At 37.3% G+C, this 21,885-nt stretch overlaps 1 protein-coding gene across 1 annotated transcript; it reads left to right on the plus strand.

Annotated features, from left to right (window-relative positions):
• Positions 1-12,703: 12,703 nt before the first annotated feature.
• prelp (proline/arginine-rich end leucine-rich repeat protein) lies at positions 12,704-20,218 on the plus strand. The gene is made up of 3 exons (XM_051911732.1): positions 12,704-12,992; positions 16,452-17,434; positions 17,512-20,218. The coding sequence occupies exons 2-3, from the start codon at positions 16,456-16,458 to the stop codon at positions 17,673-17,675; spliced, it is 1,143 nt and encodes a 380-aa protein (XP_051767692.1). The 5' UTR covers positions 12,704-12,992; positions 16,452-16,455; the 3' UTR covers positions 17,676-20,218.
• Positions 20,219-21,885: the final 1,667 nt, after the last annotated feature.

Below are 21,885 nucleotides of genomic sequence, written 5' to 3' on the forward strand. Positions count from 1 at the left end.
TATTGACTTTGTAATTATATTCATCTGTGTTCCAAAGTAATTTAGTCGATTTGTCTGTTTTAACTGGATTTGAATTATGCTGAAATGTAGTTCCAAACATTGGTTCGGGAGGAGCCTAAACATTTAGTCCTGTCAATCATCATTACAAGCGTATATAAGCAGCAGTCACTGCGTCATCCCAGCGACAATTCTTCCAGCATCCCTCCTCCTCCCCATCTCCTCCTCTATTTTTCTTATTCTCCCTCTACGCAGTACTGTTATAGGGGGGGTTTAACTCGGAGCTCAAGCCGAGCCTTGGGTTCAAACCTCCTTCGAGGACAGCAAGCCAAGTTTGTTTTACCATTAACCATTCAGACTGAATGGGCAAGCGAATTCGTGAAATATTGAAAAATGTTGTACATGGTAAAACCAAGCAGCATTATTTCTCATATCTTATCATCTCATCACAACTCTGCTGCATGTTCTGGACTGGCAATTTTGTAATGAAAAAAAAAAAAAAGTTATTCACAAAGTTCTTCTCAAAAATACTGCATCTGCCAAGGTTGAAAAGCTACAAAAATTATTACATTTTCTTTGTGAATTAATCAAAGAGCATAACACAATGCCTATGACAAAGATAAAGGATTTTGTGACAACACTTCTGAAATACTGAGCTTTTTACACAAACACATTCCATTGTTTGACTTAAGGAACGATCGCAGGTCCCTCAGTGAGTATTCATAAGCAAAATTAGTTTAGCTAAAACAAAAAGTGTCCACTAAAAGAAATGTTAATGATAAAGAATGACACGTCTTGCCTTTTTTTTTGTTTCTCTTACAGTGGTTCTTATTAAATACAGGATACGTGGATAACAGTTCCATATTTGGTTGCCAAAATATCACTCAACAAATCACTCAACTTCGACAAGCTACTGTATCTGTAGAAGCGTAGCAGTTAAGTGTTTTTCACTGTGCAGTGCTTTGTGAGTGCAAGAGAGTGCATTTTTGCTTTCAGTGTGGACAGACAAAAGACTTAAGACACGGTAGACAAGAGACTGAAGAGAGCTCATTCTCACCAGTCCAATGGAATGACGAGTAAATAACACCATCATGCTCATGCTCGAACTGAACTCTAATTTCACGCAATAGCCCTGTCACAAGTCTGACTTGTGTTGGCTCAAAAAACATTTCACAAAAAACCTGATGCTTGATCAATAAGTTCAAATAAATGACTCCTCCCAGGGCTCAACGCTAAGGATTTTTTCTACTGGCCCAATTGGGCCAGTGGTTCAAATTTTTACTTGCCCCGCCAAGATTTTCACTGGCCCCACAACAAAAAATTAATAAAGTAAAAGAAAAGAAAATGGGCCTATGAAATAAGCCCAGTTATTGTTTTTGTTGTCTTTGTTACATTTAACCTTAATAAATAAGGTTATGACACCAAAATCTACTAGATTAACTCACTTAAATTTTAAATAAGCCTATTGTTATTTGACAAATAAACAGTAAGTAATAAAATAGTAACAAATACTCAAATTACGAGTAATAGCACAAATAAATACAACAGAACTAACATATAAATGAAATAAACAGTGCTTTTCAAGTTTTTCATGTAGGTTTAAACAGGAGATTTTCAGGTAGAGAAATTGTAATCTAATGTATAACTATTTAGCTATAGATTAAACTTTATTAAAGTTTATCAGTCAAGAGCAGTTACAGATGCATAAATAATGTTTTGAAATGTTGAAAATATAAAACGTTGAATAGCCTACTGTTATTTGAAATTATTTAAAAAATGAAGACACTTTAAATGTGAAATTAAACCCGCCAGTAGGTGGCAGCGAATCACTGTTAATGAGCGAGACATTGGCTGCGTCAGAAACCGCCTACTTCTCTACTATTTAGTAGGGGAAAAGCAGTAGGCGAGCGAATAAGTATGTCCGAAGCAAAAAGAGTAGGCGAAAATTACCTGGGTGACGTACTAATTCTCGCGAGATTCGGACGTGCGTCTACTTAAAGTGCGTCCGAAACCGCCTACTTCTCTACTATATAATAGGGAAAAAGCAGTAGGCGAGCAATTAAGTATGTCAGAAACCTCAGTAATCATAAATGAGTAGTCAAGAAGTTCCCGGATGGCCTACTGCTTCCGCCCAGATTCTGAAGTGTTCCTCGATCGATACTTTTCTATCCCAGGAGGCCACGGGAGAGGATACGTCATAATCGAACACGGAGGAGAAAAGCGGCGCGGGTGCTTTCAAATGTGAGTATTGAAAACTAAAAACACGGTTCCTTGTAATAAAATAGCATTTGTTGAACTACTTTAGAGTAAACCGCTGAATGTGTAAAGATGCTAGGCACTATAGTTGTGATTTTACAGTAAAAACACGATTTATTATGATTACAGGGGAGCTCTAGTAAACACACATAACTTAATTCTCCGAAGTGGATTTACATATTCTAAACCACATCTTAAAGGTGCTTATTAAATGTTTATTTAACATCTGACAGGAACATCTTCTTTAAGTATTATGGCTTATGAGTTATGGATTATGTATGAGTGATGTATGTGTGCTATTATGTAGAATTCACTGTTGTCAACACTGCTTACATTACATGAATGAAAATAATGTAAATAAATAAATCTACATAAAATAAACATAAGTTTAATCTATTTTATTTGTCCATTAGTACTGTTGGTAAATTAAGGAACGTTTGTATTGGATAAAAAGAGAGTTAACACATCATCAACATGTAAATGTAGATTTAAGCACATAAATCTCAGAGGAAACTTGAATCTTGTCTGGATGTAACAGGGACAGATGATCACACGTGTGTTCATCTGGTGATGAAGGAATGCTGCCATCAAAGGCTTTGAGTGAGGATACTACAGAAATTAATAAGTCTATTTAAATCTAAAGTCTAGTTTATTTTAATTATTGTAATTTAAACAGAGTTATTACAGCACTTTTCTGAATCTTGATTTCTGTGCATTTGCTGCAGAGCTTTGTGGTGAAGCAGGACCTACAAGACAAGGTGACTGCAGCAAAAAAGGAAAACCTGAAACAAAAATATAAAGATCATTTTGTTACTTCTAATACAGAAATCAAATGACACTGTGCTGTTAAGATGACTGCTTTTGTATTATATTTGTGCATTATTGTAGGATGTGAAATGTCCTTAGACTGGTGTTAGCACTGAGGATGGAGAGCCACAGCAGGTCCTGGAAATGGTGTAGAGCCATGGATGAGACCCTCCATCACTCCTCCTTCCAAGTGACTTGATCAAGGACACACTGGAGGTGATGCTGCAGAGATTGAACCAGCAACCTTCTGCTGACCGGCTCAGTGGTTTAGCCCACCACACCACAAAAGTAATGAATCTACGACAAAAATTAGCAAGTAATTGTAAAAAATATTAATTGAAATATGGCAAGAAACAGAATGCTGACATTAATGAATTGTAAAATGTTTTAATCTGTTTATTTAGTCATGCTGATGGAGAGCACATGAATGTTTGCAGCAGACACAGCAGCAGCCAGATTGTCCTGCACATCTTCTCCCACTTTTGCTTCAAGGTTGTGGGGCTCAGGGGTCCATCATCATCATCTTCCTCATCCTCTGGATCAACGATGTCCCCATTGAGAAGAGCAGCAGTGAGGGACATGATGGATGAAGGTGTTCATCAGAATAAAGCTGCAGAATGGGCACAGCTGTGTGAGATGGCAGTAGGATTGTAAATACGTGATCAATAAATTTGAATAAAGCTTTGTTTCATGTGTTGTTGACTTGTATATGCATTTATTTATTGTCATTATTTTATTAATTCTTTTACTTTTTTTTATTAATTATGCTATTATTATCAGTAAATTTATATATTTTATTAGGCAATGAATTAATGCATGAATTGACTATAAATTGAGATGTATTCACATCAGCTGTATTTGTCTAGTGTGTATTCAGGCATAGCTATGTCATATGACAAAACATTACATTTTGCTTGTTTTACTAAAGAAGTAAAATGAAAAGTAATATAATGAAGCATTGGTCAGCATTTATCAATATCATTGTGTGTAAGTGTTGGGGTGGGCTAGCAAAGCAGTTCATTCTGGGGTAATCTTAATTTTAAGTAGTTATACTTACATTTTTTTTTTTTTTGAGTATAAAATCAGTCTTCTCCAAAGGCGAGATCTTCGAGCAGCTGCTGATATCTTCTTTGGCTTCAGACATTGCTAACACTGAAGAAAACCGAACTAGGTAACAATAAACAATAATAATGACAAAAAACAAACATGTGTTTGTATACATCATAGTTTGAGATTATATACACAGACATAAAGCATGATGATAAGGTTAAATATTTTGAATACATCATAATGCATAAAAGTATTTATTTTATTTATTATTTATAAGCCTGAGGGATGAAACTAGAGCTAATTCAACAAGAAAAAAAGGAAAACAAATGAGATGTATGCCACTTTTGCTTGTGGATGAACATTTTTGCATATAAAATAAAGAAATTAACAACATATTCAACAAAAAATAAACTCACATTATAAAAATATAAGAACTTTAAATTAACCCAAAATATATTAGTTGTACTACAATTACGAAATTACTGGCAGCTGTTTCTTCAACAAGACCACAAAATAAGCAAGTTTGATCAATATCAAGATATCTACAGATAGATGAATTAAACCTGTCACTCATATCTTTTAAGTTGTTGCTCTTGTGATAACGTCGTAGGTCACATGATAACGTCAACATGGCGGATTATTTTCGGATCGCATTCATACTCAACGAGATTTGGCTATTAAGTACCTACTCTTTTAGCGCTCGTTAAGTAAGTACTTATCGAAATTAAGTACCTACTCATTGAGTAGGCGGTTTCAGCAAGCGAGATTCAACCGATTCTTTCAAACGGCTGATTCATTCAGGAAGTGTTGCTTAGAGACGCAAAACAATTCTGTGGACTTTGTTTGGAACTATTTTCGTTGGCGAAATAGAGCGAAACAAGCGATTTGATGTCTAAAATGTAAGTCACTTGATATTAAGTTCTTGTTTATTAAACTGTACGCTGTATAAAATCAATGTCACATTTGTAATCATGCTGATATTTGGAGAAAAACAGCGCTCTGTGTAATATTGGTTAACTATATTAAATTATAAAAATATAAAAGATATACAGGGTCATTTTTGCCCATGGGTCATTCTAAAGGCATTTTAGGAGACTAAATCATGCAGTGAATGCGTACACTCTAAATACAGGTGCTGGTCATATAATTAGAATATCATCAAAAAGTTGATTTATTTCACTAATTCCATTCAAAAAGTGAAACTTGTATATTATATTCATTCATTACACACAGACTGAAATATTTCAAATGTTCATTTCTTTTAATTTTGATGATTGTAACTGACAACTAAGGAAAATCCCAAATTCAGTATCTCAGAAAATTAGAATATTGTGAAAAGGTTCAATATTGAAGACACCTGGTGCCACACTCTAATCAGCTAATTAACTCAAAACACCTGCAAAGGCCTTTAAATGGTCTCTCAGTCTAGTTCTGTAGGCTACACAATCATGGGGAAGACTGCTGACTTGACCAAAAGACGACCACTGACACTTTGCACAAGGAGGGCAAGACACAAAAGGTCATTGCAAAAGAGGCTGGCTGTTCACAGAGCTCTGTGTCCAAGCACATTAATAGAGAGGCGAAGGGAAGGAAAAGACGTGGTAGAAAAAAAAGTGTACAAGCAATAGGGATAACCGCACCATGGAGAGGATTGTGAAACAAAACCCATTCAAAAATGTGGGGGAGATTCACAAAGAGTGGACTGCAGCTGGAGTCAGTGCTTCAAGAACGTATGCAAGACATGGGTTTCAGCTGTCGCATTTCTTGTGTCAAGCCACTCTTGAACAACAGACAGCATCAGAAGCGTTTCGCCTGGGCTAAAGACAAAAAGGACTGGACTGCTGCTGAGTGGTCCAAAGTTATGTTCTCTGATGAAAGTAAATTTTGCATTTCCTTTGGAAATCAGGGTCCCAGAGTCTGGGGGAAGAGAGGAGAGGCACACAATCCACGTTGCTTGAGGTCCAGTGTAAAGTTTCCACAGTCAGTGATGGTTTGGGGTGCCATGTCATCTGCTGGTGTTGGTCCACAGTGTTTTCTGAGGTCCAAGGTCAACACAGCCGTATACCAGGAAGTTTTAGAGCACTTCATGCTTCCTGCTGCTGACCAACTTTATGGAGATGCAGATTTCATTTTCCAACAGGACTTGGCACCTGCACACAGTGCCAAAGCTACCAGTACCTGGTTTAAGGACCATGATATCCCTGTTCTTAATTGGCCAGCAAACTCGCCTGACCTTAACCCCATAGAAAATCTATGGGGTATTGTGAAGAGGAAGATGCGATATGCCAGACCCAACAATGCAGAAGAGCTGAAGGCCACTATCAGAGCAACCTGGGCTCTTATAACACCTGAGCAGTGCCAAAGACTGATCGACTCCATGCCACGCCGCATTGCTGCAGTAATTCAGGCAAAAGGAGCCCCAACTAAGTATTGAGTGCTGTACATGCTCATACTTTTCATGTTCATACTTTTCAGTTGGCCAAGATTTCTAAAAATCCTTTCTTTGTATTGGTCTTAAGTAATATTCTAATTTTCTGAGATACTGAATTTGGGATTTTTCCTTAGTTGTCAGTTATAATCATCAAAATTAAAAGAAATAAACATTTGAAATATATCAGTCTGTGTGTAATGCATGAATAATATACAAGTTTCACTTTTGGAATGGAATTAGTGAAATAAATCAACTTTTTGATGATATTCTAATTATATGACCAGCACCTGTATACACGCGCACCAATCTAACCTACTAGACTAGCTACGTCACGTAGTGCATGCGTGCACTCAGTGGATGTTCTTGTTGTTTTTTTTTTTTTTGTTTTTTTTGTTTTTTTTTGTAAAGTGAGGGACATACTCGATCATTTCAGATCGTTAAATCAACAATTACGATATCATAGACGATATATATCGCACACCCTACAGCACTGGCCCGATCGGGCAAGTGACGGTTCCGTCTACTGTCCCGAGCATCGTTCACACTGGCCCCAGGCCATCGGGCAGTCCTTATTGTCGAGCCCTGCCTCCATATTCCATATCTAACAGAGTTAATGGACCATGTGTTAAAGATGCCATAACTCTCTCTGGGATCTCCACTAGGTTTTTTTTGCAACTGCAGAGCAGCCTGGTTTGGACTTCACATTCCCTTTTAGCAGAGCCATGACAACAGAACAACATGAAAATGATGAAAAAATGGATGAACTAGGAGGACTACAGTCAGATAATGTTTATTCACATCAAACCAAAGCCATACACATCATATTGATACCTTTTTAAATCTTACCTAAATATGTATTTTCTAGTTTATATAGATATACATATACTATATTAACATAGCTGGAAAGCTGAGAAAATACATAAACCAGTCTAAACATAGCGAGGCAGTTTTCTTTAGAGAATCATGGGAAATTGAATAATATATAGCTGAGTTGTGGTAAAGTCATTAGTGAGGCAAAAGACAGATTGATATCACCTCTGAAGGAAGAGGTGGTCCCACAACAGACCTCAGAAACAGGGGTCTTACTAGTGCATATTGTAGCAGTGGTTGTTTAGAACTGCCTTTGATAGCAGTTAAATAGTACTGTGTGCTATAGAGGCCTATTATAAATGCTTTCTTTAGTTACCCAGTTAATCAGAAATCCACTTACTAAACAATACATTAATATACCAAATACACATCAAATAAACCACTGTGTGTAAACGTCAATCACAATGTATTAAAAGAAATTTCATTTCTCTTTAAGGACAAACGGGTCTAAAACATTTGGCACAAATATCCATTAAGTCGATTCAGAAGTTCATCTGGCTCAAAGAATATCAAGAAAAGGGAACATCAACAAATTTAGTCCAAAGTCAATATTCAATTAACCCAACAAACAAACAGAGGCCAGTGTTTCAAATTAACTATTCAAAATGTTTGGATGTGTTTGTTTGATTGTTAGGGAGTTGTAGGCAATGCATTTGTAACACTTAGAGATATTGAAGTGCCCTTCAATATACAAAGGGAATAAGTCCCTGAAAAGTCCTAGGACCAACTAGACAACAAAACAAAAAGCCACTCCTCAAGATATCCCTTTTCCCTCTTTAGTTTTGTTTGCTCATTGTTTCCCACATAGATATTCATTTTGTTTGACTGAGTGATATAATATTCAGTCCAGCAGCACAATTACAAGTGTTTTTTTTCTATTTGAACAGTTCAATAAACAAGAAGTAAATAGCTTACATTTAAGACATTTTGATCTGCAAAGTAAATAGTTCCAAACAAAGCCACAGTACAATTAAACACTGAATGTTTCCAAGCAGACATGGAAGTGATGTTCTTGAATGAATCAGTGTTTCTGAACGAAATGGTTGAGTGAATTATTCAATGACTCACTCATTAAGAGTGTTTTGTTCCTAAATTAACAAATCAATTGAGTGCATGATTCATTGGCTCACTCATCAACATTTAGTTCCTATATGAATTATTGGGTGCGTCACCTACTGACACAATGATATAACCTATAGAAAGAGTTACTGAGGTACAGTACAAACAAAGAAAGATTATTATTAATGTGCAATTTATTTTGATTATTTTGTATTATGTAATAAGTTGTTATATAAGTTAGATAATCTGGTTTGTTTATGCATGTGACATAATGGACAGGTATGGGGAACTGGCGCAATGACATGTGCAGTGGTTGTTATTTGGAATAGAGGGCATGCACAGTGTGTGTGCCGAGAAGGAAATGCATGTGACAAGAGCTATAAGTTTAATTCATGCCTGCGCTCTGACAAATAAAAGTCAGTAAAGTTCCAGTTTACGTGTATGCCTGCATTATTTCGACGGACCCATTCTCGAGAGACTGGAGCTTCCTCAAATGGTCTACAGCCCCTCTTGCATTATTATTAAAAAAAGCTGCTTCTCATTACAACTTGCTTTGACACAATAATTACTGCATAATAATCCAGTTTCCCCTTTATAACATATGCCAAATCTACATGCATTGACCCTGCTGTGTTTTCATACATTCTGCTATGAATGAAGCAGTTAATGAGCTCTACCTTTATTTACTTAGACTACTTCCCAGAAAAAAAAGAAAAAAAAACTGATATTTTGCTGAATTTACAAGCTGTACCCTGAGGGTTTGGAAAGTTGTGGTGGTTATTGGTGTCAGACTCTATGGGTGGGAGAAAGAGCTTGGTAAGCAAAGATCTTAATGAATCTCAGTCTGATTACATCAACTAGACCTCCACCAAAGACATAATCAAAACGCTTATGGTGGCCACAACTGCATTACATGTCTAGCGCTTCATTAATTCAAACACAGAGGAAAAAGCTGGGTGGTGACCCAAAACTCAATATTTTTGTCTAGGTGGCAGAATTACAAGGTGTAAGGCTTGGTGGTTTCTTAAGCATGATGTAGTAGAATTAATAATTCTATGCAAATTTACTGTCAATATAGGGAGTATAGAATGCACTCCAATGATGGTGATGTTCACACATTCTGTGCGTCTAAGAATGCACATCTGTCAATCATTTGTGTCTGTCTGTGAATGTGTGTAAGCACATACAATAAAAACAACCCAGATGGCAAGACTGCACACATCAGACGCACACAATCATCTGTCAAGCACATGCCGAAGGAAACCATCACACCTTAGCAATACTAGAAGAACAATAAAGTAAATCTGCCTTCAGATGCTCAGGGTCAGTTCAACCCTGCATCATCCGTATATGACTAACCTAACAATGGTTGTTTTCACTCTGCGCCAAACCATTAAGCTCTTGACAATAAATCTTAAAGCATGTAATTAAGCTTGATATGCAAATAAATTTAAGTTGTAAGAAGAAGGAAAGACATTTCCTTGCCAAAAGGGTACTCTCCAGTTACACCCTTTCCAGCCTTTTACTTTTAATTAACAACAGACTTTAGATGTGCCTCAGATGACAGTGATACTGTATTAAATAATATAGTCTTGGCAGAGAATATTTGCCATACAGATTATTTGACCTAAATGATCTCACAAGGTATCAGAGTAAATGTCACAATGACTCATGTAGAGTACTGAGCAAGAGCCATTACAACACACACGCAAAATCACACCCACTATAACACTGATGAAATTATGTTTGATAGAGACCAGCCTGCGCCTGAATAGTGAGATCTAAACAGTATTCATAATTTCAAGATTGAAATGAAAAGTGGAGTCCCTTACAAAGTATCTCACGGCATACAAAAGTGCTCTTGCCAAAAACATAACTGGACCAGCACCAGAAACACTTCTTCACGTCACAGATTATCAATAATGTGGACAAAGAAAAACACTATTTAACACATATCAATATATAGTGGAAATTATGAATGTCTATTTTTACCTTGGAGTAAAAAACAAAAAGTGTCTTTATATCTATAGCAACTGTGACTTTTTTCATCATAATTGTGACTTTATTTCTCAGTGACTATTTCTCAATTGTCATTTTTCTCACTTTTCCAACTTTGTATCTCACAATTGTTATTTTTTTCATCATAATTGACTTAATGTTATAATGTGACTATATCTTACAATTGTGATTTTTTTAAACACAACTGTGACTTAATATCTAATTGTGTTCTGTTTAGTTTTATTGTCATGTTCTGTTTCGTTTTCCCTGTCACTATATTTGCCCGAGTTCTCGTTCATTGTTTGTTACAGAGTGTTTGCCAGAGGCCAATTTCATCCTGGAGCCCTGAGCACATCGCATAGTCTGACCAGGTGAATGAGCCGGCAAGAGCATCTGCTGTCCATAGAGGGAATATCAGTTTGATGGGATGTTTGGAACCTCGCCCAAACTCCCATCGCTGAGGTGAGTGTAATGAGCTGGGTGCCAAAGGAATCATTTTTTGATGAACTGTTGCAAGATCTCCAGTCTCCTTTGATCTTCATTTGATCTCCATCTTCCTCCATGCTGGTTCAGCCCAGTTCCAAGTCATCTTCATCTCTGCTGGTTCGGCCAATCCCAAGTTGTGTTCCTCGCCTCTGGTTCAGCACAGTTCCAAGTCATCTTCATCTCTGCTGGTTCGGCCAATCCCAAGTTGTGTTCCTCGCCTCTGGTTCAGCACAGTTCCAAGTTATCTTCATCTCTGCTGGTTAAGCCCAACCCCAAGTTTTCTTCATCGCCGCTGATTTTGCCTAGCATCAAGTCCCCTTTGCCGCCCAGCACCAAGTCTCCATCGTCAAGCACCAAGTCTCCTTCATCGTCATTGGCTCTGCCCAGCTCCAAGTCTCCTTTATCGCAGATGGTCCTGTCCCGTCTCTCTCTTCATTCTCCTCTGCCAAAGCCATCCAGTTTCTTGGCCTCACCTCCCCTGTCTCCCTTCAGCCCCTTGTTCAGTGAATCTGCCCAGGTGCTATGATCCACTTTGGGCTGTCCAGTCGTCAGCTCTGCCTTGGTCTGAGAATCCCCTAACTCCACGCCCCAGACACATCTCCACCTATGGCACCACCTTGGCCCTCCAATGTCTCCTTGGGTCTCCACTTTTTTACAACTTCACCTCTGTCAGTCAGGCTCCTGGTTCCATTCTGGCTCCTCCTTCTATCAGTTCCACCGTGGGTCTTTGTTCGGGCTCTGCTCTGGGTCATCCTCTGGTTCCTCCCTCCATCGCATCCTCTCTGGCTCCTTTCTCCATCATCTTCTCCCTGGTGTTTCTCTCTGCCAGATCCTGGGTCTCATCGGTCTTCGACTGCTCCTCGTCCTCCTCCAGAACCCCTCCCTCCTGCATTTTTTTGCAGTGTGAGAATGTTCTTTGCTGGTGTTTTCTTGATGTTTATTTAAAGTATCTTTATCATTCATTCTGCTACAAGCATCTCAGCTTTGGAGTAATAATACACAGCCGCCATGACATTTATATCTCACAATTGTGATTTGTTTTGAGTATTCTGAACTTGAGTTTTATAGTGTATAAGTCCTGGGCTGTTTTAGAGATTCAATCAATCCCTGAATGAGGTTGACCACGATTACAGCCCACAATTGCATGATTCTCGTTTAGTACAAATGTGCAAATCTGGGACATTGCCAGAGATCTCAGACAACACTGAACAGTCCCTTTAAAACATGTAACATGTAACTGATTAAATGTTGAAGGTCTTCAGACTAACAATTTTGAAACACCATATATCACAGATGTTGTTACACCAGATGTTGAAGTCCTCTTGGGTTTATAGTATAAGGGTTGGTCTGACTTTATTGTGTGAATGTGCAAGACATATAGGTTTCTATGGGATTTAGAACTATGTATTGCATATCTCGTCACCATTGCTTTGCAGCTGCAGCTCACTGCATAAGGCACAAACGCTCATGGGCCTGAAATCACAAGAAAGAGAGAAAATACCAAATAAGGGAGCTCACACAATAAGTTTTAATTTTAAAAAAATAATAATGGGATGCTGTCCAATACTCTGTGGTTCTAAACTAAATAAAGAGCACATGATTTTGATGAAGTATCCCAAGGACCCGCGTGACCAGGCAGAGGATGGTGCTGGAAAGAATGTTGACCCCATGCTTTCTGCATCGATCTCCACCCCGTCCCACCAGCCCTGTAGTCCTTAATAAACACCCATTCACATGCATCAGTATGTACAGAAGGGTAGAACAGATCCTGGTGTTAAGGGATGGACGTTTCAATTTAATTTGAGGCACTTTCCCTGAAGGAGGGGCAGGGAGAAAGAATTGTTGACCTTCAGAAGGAAAAGAGGGAACGACCCAATAAGCAGCCTGCTTAGCAGAGGAGAACAGGGGAAGTACGGAGGAAAAAGGGGGAAAGAAACAGAGTGAGAGAGGAGGAGAAAGCAAGGTGGGAGAGCAAAACTCTGTGAGAGTGAAGTGACAGCTAGAGGATTCATCAAACGAGGGCAGGAACCAGCAACAGGTAAGAAATACTTTGTTTCTTCAAAATAGCCGCAAATCAGTCTCAAAGGAGACAAGCAACATATATAAGTACTGATCAGAACATCTGTGGATACTGGCAAAAAATAAAATAACGAATAATGAATAAATTTAGCCATTAATTTAGTCCTAAATTCTATATTCTTTAATCAATTATCATTTATTAACTCAAAGCTTATGAAAATAGTGGCATGATTACTTTGGCTGTTCACTCAGTACCTTTCAATAATTCTTAGGGCTTAATCAATGTCCAGATTTTTCGCATGAACACCTATGAGTACAATGCTAAAACAGGTAGATGTTTCCTTGCAAGTTTTCTGTTCTCAGTTTTAATACTTAGATTTAAAAAGTTTCCTTGACTGTAATATAAAAGAAGAAGATTGTTCTAATATAGAACAAGATAATAAATAAATTGATTGATTCAGCTGTCTTTTGACCTGTCCAGGTCTATCCTCCACCCTGATATATCAAAGTCTTGTTACTGTGAACATTTAAGATGTCAGAAACCAGTCAAAATGATTAAAATACCCAACAGTATATAGCAGAGTCTGGCTATAGTGATTCCATTAGCATCTGTTACATCCATCAAACTGAGCCATCCTACACTTGATATGTCAGAGGAAGCTTTTTTATTGATTTACTCTTACATTTTCATTAATCATATTAACGGCTTAGGTAGCAGACCTGTAATGCTTTTAGTTTGATCCATTTCTAGGCAAAACTATTATTCTCTTGATTCAGAAATGGTATCCAAGAGACCTCTTTTGTCTTTTTTGACCTCTAACCAAATGTAAAACACATCAGTTCCCTCCCATTTTGAGTCCTGCCAGCACTGACTCATAACATGTTTTTGTTATTATGAGTTTGTTATGCCTAGTAATGACCTAAATCTCCTTATATGGTCACAAATATCATTAGGCTTTCCAACATTTCTGATTAAAATTTAAGTTTCCCTCACAAGGCAGACAGAAGGACAATCTCATGTACACCCCACCTAAAGCAGGCATGTAGAAGAGAACTAAACAAATCAACGTTTTCCCAGGTTTTCTTTCACCCAAGGCCCGAGTCCTGCTGCCTGGTCTCCATGACCATGCAGTTGACACCCAGCCAGACACTTTGAGCCAAACATCTGATTGCGATCATCCGTCAGACCCGCTGCATTGCTTCTTGTTTTGTGCCTGGGTGTGAGTCTCTGTATAGGATTTATAAAACATTAATTTCTCTAGTGAAATGATTCCTCTAGGCTAAACAATGGAGTTAACCAGACATGTTTTTAGGGCTTGACCCATCTAGTCAAATCAAATATAATATTAAATAATAGTAACCCAGTGTAAGGAAATATTATAATGTTTACATATTTTAGACATGTTTTAACCCACTGTGTTTATTAACCCTATTATATTAACACTGCTCAATATAATTTCACAAATTCATACTGTTAAGTTTCCAGCATGAAGTTTTTCACACCGTATAAAAGAACTATCAAAGAAGGTTCTGAAATTCCTCAAAGTAAAACAAAGTTGTTGAAATTTATCAGTCTGTTTATTTTATTTTTTTTTTCCACTGAAGCATAGTAAAAACAATCTTCAACTTGAGATCACTTCCCATCAACCAACCTTCCAAAATATTTCTAAAAGTGGTTTCAAATCATTGATGAAGTCACGAGGGCCCTGAAAAACATCCAGTTGGCTGAACTGCAACTAAAACTTGAACATTCTGTTTTGTATCAAAGCATTCCTAAAGAGAACATCTGGAAACTTCTCTAAAAATGGACGCTGAAGCACAGTTCGATAACACAGCAAGATAGTGATCTAAAAGACGTGAGACTCCACAGTAGAAAAGGCCAAAAAAGCTAAATTAACATATTTTGATGTTGTCTAGTCAAAGTTCAGACATAAACCCAAAAGAGCTGTGGCCTAAAATGAGCAGTTCTTGCTTTAAAACATGCTTCAAAGGGAATTGGGTTAAAGGTCCTGCAAAGTTAAAGTCCAGCAAAGACCGAATTATTGAAGCTTTAGTAGCAGTCATTGTTATTATATAGGAGTTAAGAAGCAGATGAAGAATCCTTGATAAGAGTGTTTGGCCTGATGAAGGTGCTTTATTGATATATTATAATTTTGCTAAATATGTTAAAGCTAAATATTAATTTATTTTATTATTTATATTAAATTAAATATGCATAAAATGTTGCTTCTCTTGACATAATTTTCAATTTTGGCATCCAACTGGACAGCTATGCAATAATATTTATTATAAATTTAAACTTGTATGCAGTTATTACAGTACACAATAATAATTATTCTGTAACACTTTAGTATAGGGAACACATATAAACTATTAACTATGACTTTTCCCTCAATAAACTCTTAATTTACTGCTTATTAATAGTTAGTGAGGTAGTTGTTAAGTTTAGGTATTGGGTAGGATTAAAGATGTAGAACATTGTCATGCAGAATATGGCATTAATTTGTGCTTAATAAGTACTAATAAATAGCCAATATTCTATTAATATGCATGCTAATAAGCAACTAGTTAAAAAAACCCTAAAATAAAGTGTTACCAGTTATTCTATTTTTTTAAACTGTTGTGTCATCTTCCATTAAAAAATTAGTCTCGTATTATGTGAAACAAAAATCAAGTAACATTGCTCATCTTTATACGTTGTACTGCCTGTGAACACAAGCTGAATTATAAACTAGAGACTAACATCTTGAAAAACACTTTTGGCTAAGTAGAGCAGGTTGGCTACTCTGTTTGATCAAGATTTATTTAATTCTCCAAGTAATGATGTAACATTTTTGGTGTTCCATCAATCAGCAATTCAACTTTAAGTGGTGCAGATGGCATAGCAACACTACGACTGTTTTAGCATTGGTTTCCTCCAAGCTCCCCGGGGTGTTTAGCCTGTTTCCCTCATTAAGACTCACTCTTTCCTAGGTCTTGCATAGCACAATAGAGTCTTTATCACAGCCCTGTGCAGAATACCTGTAGAGTCTGTAGAAGTCATAATAATCCAGCCAAACTGGAAGCATACATGACTGCATGCTTTGACAAAGACCAAAAAAAAAAAAAAAAAAAAAAACACTTTACAGTTTGTAGGCGTGTCATACCAGACCCTGATCAAGATATGCAAGAAAGAAAAAAAACACACAAAAGATGTATCTTTACTATCTCAGTTGTTTCTTCTATGCTTCTTATGGTTCTTTACCCAAAAAGACCCAAAAGATCCCAGAAACCTCACACAGGTCTCTTTTGGAGTTTCAAAAAAGATCTTGTTTCAAATTGTGCTCTTGATTTTCCAAGACAGCATTAAGTGAAGTCAATATGCCATAAATTAAAACATAAATTAAAAAATAACTTACTCTTATTTCATTTTCAATATTTTAGTCTTTTAAATCACTAAACAGGCAAAATGACAATGTTTTTCTGCTTCTCTGTTCAGGACAATGAAAGCTGGGCTTGCATACTGCTCTCTTCTTGTCCTTCTTCTGATCACGGATGTCTGTGGCCAGCGAAGACCAAGACCAAAGCCTGTCCGCCCATCTACCACCAAGAAACCTCCTGCCCCCAAAAAACCATCCTCTCCTGCCCCCAAATCTGCACCCGAACCCCAGGAACCCACAGATTTCCCCCCTCCGATCCTAGGCCCTCCCTCTGAATTTCCAGACTGCCCCAGAGAGTGTTTTTGCCCACCATCTTACCCAAATGCCCTGTACTGTGAAAACCGCAACCTCCGGAAGGTCCCGATCATCCCATTCCGAACCCACTATCTGTACCTACAGAACAACTACATTGATCAAGTAACTGCAGACTCCTTTAACAACTGCACTGAGCTTAAGTGGATAAATCTGGGAAACAACCGCATCCGTTCGGTGGAGAAACAAGTGTTTGAGAAGCTGCCAAACCTCCTTTATCTTTATATGCAGAGGAACCAGCTAAAGGAGGTGCCCGACGACCTGCCGGTCGGTCTGGAGCAGCTTAGACTCAGCCGCAACCAGATCTCAAAGATCCCTCCTGGAGCGTTCAGCAAGATGAAACATCTTGCGCTTCTGGATCTGCATCACAACAAGATCAGCGACAGCAGCATGGGAAAGAACATCTTCAAAGATCTGAAGAACTTGATTCAGCTCAATCTGGCCCACAACATCCTACGGAAGATGCCTGCAAATATACCCAACAGCCTCTTCCAACTGTTCTTGGACAGAAATAACATTGAAGAGATTCCACAGGACTACTTCAAGGATTTCACAAACCTAGCCTTTGTGAGACTTAACTACAACCAGCTTAGTGACAAAGGCCTTCCAAGGATGGTGTTCAACGTGAGCTCACTGTTGGATTTGCATTTGGCCCATAACAAGCTGAGCACTGTTCCCCTGTTCAACTCTGAGCTGGAGCAACTTCACCTCAACAACAATAACATTGAGAGTACGTACTTCATTTCGATTTTTGTATTGTGCCACAGAATATTTTCCATAGAATAACACATTTACTTGTCTTTGCAGATATAAACGGCACTGAGATCTGCCCCACTAACTCTCACAACATGCACGATGAAAACGGAGCACCCAAACTGAGATACCTGCGTCTGGATGGCAATCACTTGAGTCCTCCTGTGCCCTTTGATATCATAATGTGCTTCAGACACCTCCATGCTATAGTAATATAAGAAGTTATGAGTGATGAACATGATTTATGTATGCCTGTGCACAACCAGGCCTTCCTGTCTACTTGACAGTACTGATTGAATCAAACAGTACCAGAGAAAACAAGCAAGGAATTAAGAACAAATGGCAATGCATTTTAAAAAAAAATTTTTTTTTTTTTTTTTATCTTTAACGTTCAGGAATGTTTCAGTGTGTAACCTAAAAACCTTCGATGCATCGTATTTATTGAATTTCCTGCCTTGAATACAACTGAGCATGAGTATTCTGCATTAAACGTTTCTATGTGATTATACAGAACAGAAGCAGCAACAATGGCTGAGTGGAATTAATTAAACCCTAAAAATAAAGGTACATTAACTGACGTACTGTGCTACAGACAACTAGTGTAGTTACAATGAATAAACTGCAAGAAGTATACTGATCTATAGAGGTTGACTAGAGATTCGGTGAAAAGAATGATAAACAGGGGAATAATGTAACTACTGTGTAGTTGAAAATGTCCTTAATGTGCCTGTGTTTTTAAAGTACTGTGTGTAGTCCTGCCTTCATCTTGTGTCAATATTTCTATATAAATATGTATAGAAAAAAAATTTCTATTCAAACATACTTAAACAACAAACATAATATTGCCACCAAAAGGTTTTTTTTACTTATTTCACTTAGGGCTTTTCACAAATTAATAAGAGGCTAATTTAACCATTCCATTTATATGGTTTTATATTAGTCATATACGCATACGCTATCTGAAAGTAGACTCTGTCACTGCAAATGTAGAATGCACCTGCTATATTCCACACTTCGCATAACATAAAAATACAATAAAACAATAACAAATGGAGCAATTCCAACAGGATCCTCACGCCATAAAGAATTCCAATAGGATCCTCGCACCACCAAGAAGACAGATTTATTGTGTAATTTACTACACATACACAAACTTTTTCAAAGACAAATGTACCCAGCACAAAAGAAAATTGTGTCTATAGCGACATCTAGTGGTAAACTATTATCAAGTACAGTACATTATATTGAGTAAATTCATCTTTAAGGCCCAGTTTCACAGACAGGGCTTAGATTACACAAGGATTAGGCCTTAGTTCAATTAGGGCATTTAAGTAGCTCATATGTACCCAGCACAAAAGAAAATTGTGTCTATAGCGACATCTAGTGGTAAACTATTATCAAGAACAGTACATTATATTGAGTAAATTCATCTTTAAGGCCCAGTTTCACAGACAGAGCTTAGATTACACAAGGATTAGGCCTTAGTTCAATTAGGGCATTTAAGTAGCTTTTATAAACGTGCCCATAAAAAAAAAAAAAAAAAAAAAAACATTACTGGTGTGCATCTTAAGACAAAACAATGCCACTGACATATTTTAAGATATAATGTAATTGTGCAGTGTAATTGCATTCAGTTAAAGAGACAGCACCCAAAAATGAAAATTCTGTCATCATTTACTCCCCCTCAAGTTGTTTCAAACCTGTATACATTTCTTTGTTCTGCTGAACAAAAAGAATTTTATACAGGTTTGGAACAACTTGAGAGGGAGTAAATGATGACAGAATTTTCATTTTTGGGTGAACTATCCCTTTAAAACAGCTCAAACATGCATTTTAGTCTAGGACTAGCTTAAAGGGTTAGTTCACCCAATAATGACAATTCATTCATTTGTTACTCACATCTATTGTTCTACACCCATAAGAATTTCATTAATCTTTAGAACACAAATTAAGTTATTTTTGATAAAATCCGATGGCTCAGTGGGGCCTGCATTGCCAGCAAGATCATTTCCTTTTTCAATGCCCAGAAAGCTACTAAAGACGTATTTAAAACATTTCATGTGAGTACAGTAGTTCAACCTTAATATTATAAAGTGACGAGAATACTTTTTGTGCACCAAAAAAAAAAAAATAATAATTACTTTATTCAACAATATCTAGCAATGGGTGATTTCAAAACACTGCTTCATGAAGCTTCAAAGCTTTACGAATCTTTTGTTTTGAATCAGTGGTTCAGAGCGCCAAAATCATGTGATTTCAGTAAACGAGGCGTTGAAATTTCAATAGTTCACGTGACTTCAGCAGTTTGATATACGCTCTGAACCACTGATTCGAAACAAAAGATTCGTAAAGCTTCGAAGCTTCACGAAGCAGTGTTTTGAGATCGCCCATCACTAGATATTGTTGAATAGTAACTTATTTTTCGCACCAGTTTCAGTGAATTGTTAACTGGAGACTCGCTCTGACCAGATCAAAGACTGAATCAGTGAGTTGTTGACTCGAAAACAGGTGCAATTGGATCGATCCAATTCACGAACAAATTGTTCAGTGTGATTTGTGATTTCGCAAGGTTCATTAAAAAGCAGGTTTATTAAAAAGACGATTTCTTCAGTTCAAAATTTCATGGAAGGACATGTTTTTATGAAACGTGGCTGAGTAAAAAGTATGACATTATGCTTTGGAATGTTGTAAAGTGAAAGTAAAAGTTTCCCAAAATAAAGTACAGATACTTAAAAATAAAAATAAATACTTTGTCACTGTCCACCACTGTGTCCTATAAAGAGTCAGCACTTCTTTGGATGAATATAAACCTATACATATTGCTCCACTCAATGTCACTATAATTGAGAAAATATATATTAAAAAAATGGAATCGAAGTTTAGATAGAAATGGATAAACGTGGAACTCAGAATCACAAAGTGAACCACTGAAATTATGTTTCAGGTCCCCACATGTTAGTGATGACTGATATAAAACAATACAACCAGGAACTTTTTTATATCCAGTAACAATAAATTATGACAGTGTTTTGGTTCTCTTCCTGCTCAATGAGTGCAAATTAATTAGTGTTTCAACATCTTCATATTTTAAACAATGAATTAAAGTATTTCATGTATTTGTTTCCTCCTTACTGTGCAAACAATTCTTACGACAGACAGTTACCTATTTCAGAGACAGGTTTGATTAGCGAAAAATTCAGAGCAACCTTTGTTAGGAAGGAAAAAAAATAAAACACTGCCTGCAGCATCAGGAAACAGAGCAAGGAACATCTGAACTTATTTCTTGCCAATGCCATCCAACAGTACCAGAAATAATTAAAGAAAAGCATTCTGTTGGATCATGGTCTGTACTTTCAAAAGTCGAGCAATGCTGGTCACATGATTATGAAATTACCAGTAAATAAACATTATTATATAACACAACAATGCAGTGGTGTACACGGGGTGGGGTGGGGGGCTTGAGCCCCTGCCCCTTTAATCGCTTAAGTGCCCTTTCGGTCGTATTGACCCCCGGAGCACGATTTGAAACGAGGGGAACAGAATACCACCCCCACACGGACTCGGAACTCACTTTTGCCCCTACCCCAGCAGAGGTCTGTGCACGCCACTGCAACAATGTCTGGAAGAAATTTGCTGTCCCGTTCAGGAAAAAGAATACTAATTCATTTTTGGTCGCTAGAGAAAATTTGGTTTAGGTAAGCTGCACTGAAAGGTGTAAAAAAAACCAACAATATGACACTTGATTGAAAAGGAAACTCCGACGTTTCTGCCAAGCTTTACCAGATGAAATGAACACATGCAATGATGTAGAGATGGTGGTATAGTGAAAGTTTTGCTCTGAGCTGATAAACTAAACATCCTAGGTTCAAGTTTTGGAAGCTATATGAACTGAACAGTTATTACTTGACCGAGCCCCTAATACCCAGAGGCCGCAGGGGGACTGTCCCTGTGGCAAGTGTACAGAAAGCTGCCTTAACAGATCTGCTAAAACAAAAAAGGATAACCAAATTAGGGGATAAAAGTAGCGTGTGGTCTTTCTTCCTCATTAGTAGTTAAGTAGTTTATTATTCATTAATGTATAAACGGAGGATCATGTGACACTGAAGACTAGCTGAAAGTTCAGCTTTGTCATCACATTACTGTATTTTTGATACAGCCTTGGTGAGCATTAGAAGACTTATTTCAAAAGCATTAAAAAAATCTTACCAACCCCAATAATGACAAGATATATAATTACTCAACTACAAAGTATAACATGCTACTACAGGTATTGTAACATTAAGTATGTCAGTAATTGTTTGAAAGGAAGTCCTTCATCCTTTCATGTCAATTCTCATAGTGATGAATCTTGCAAAGACATTCACTTCCTCTTACTGTAATGGGAGGTAGAAGATAATCAAGGAATATCTGCCAAAATTCCCCTCATTC

The sequence above is a fragment of the Ctenopharyngodon idella genome, chromosome 11 (assembly GCF_019924925.1).
Source record: "Ctenopharyngodon idella isolate HZGC_01 chromosome 11, HZGC01, whole genome shotgun sequence".
NCBI classification, from domain to species: domain Eukaryota; kingdom Metazoa; phylum Chordata; class Actinopteri; order Cypriniformes; family Xenocyprididae; genus Ctenopharyngodon; species Ctenopharyngodon idella.

What these genes read in the sequence shown, in the direction of transcription:
- prelp (XM_051911732.1), top strand. Translation starts at nt 16,456, where the DNA reads ATGAAAGCTGGGCTTGCATACTGCTCTCTTCTTGTCCTTCTTCTGATC. An exon ending in CAACAACAATAACATTGAGA is followed by an intron (nt 17,435 to 17,511) that starts GTACGTACTTCA and finishes TTGTCTTTGCAG; the next exon opens with ATATAAACGGCACTGAGATC.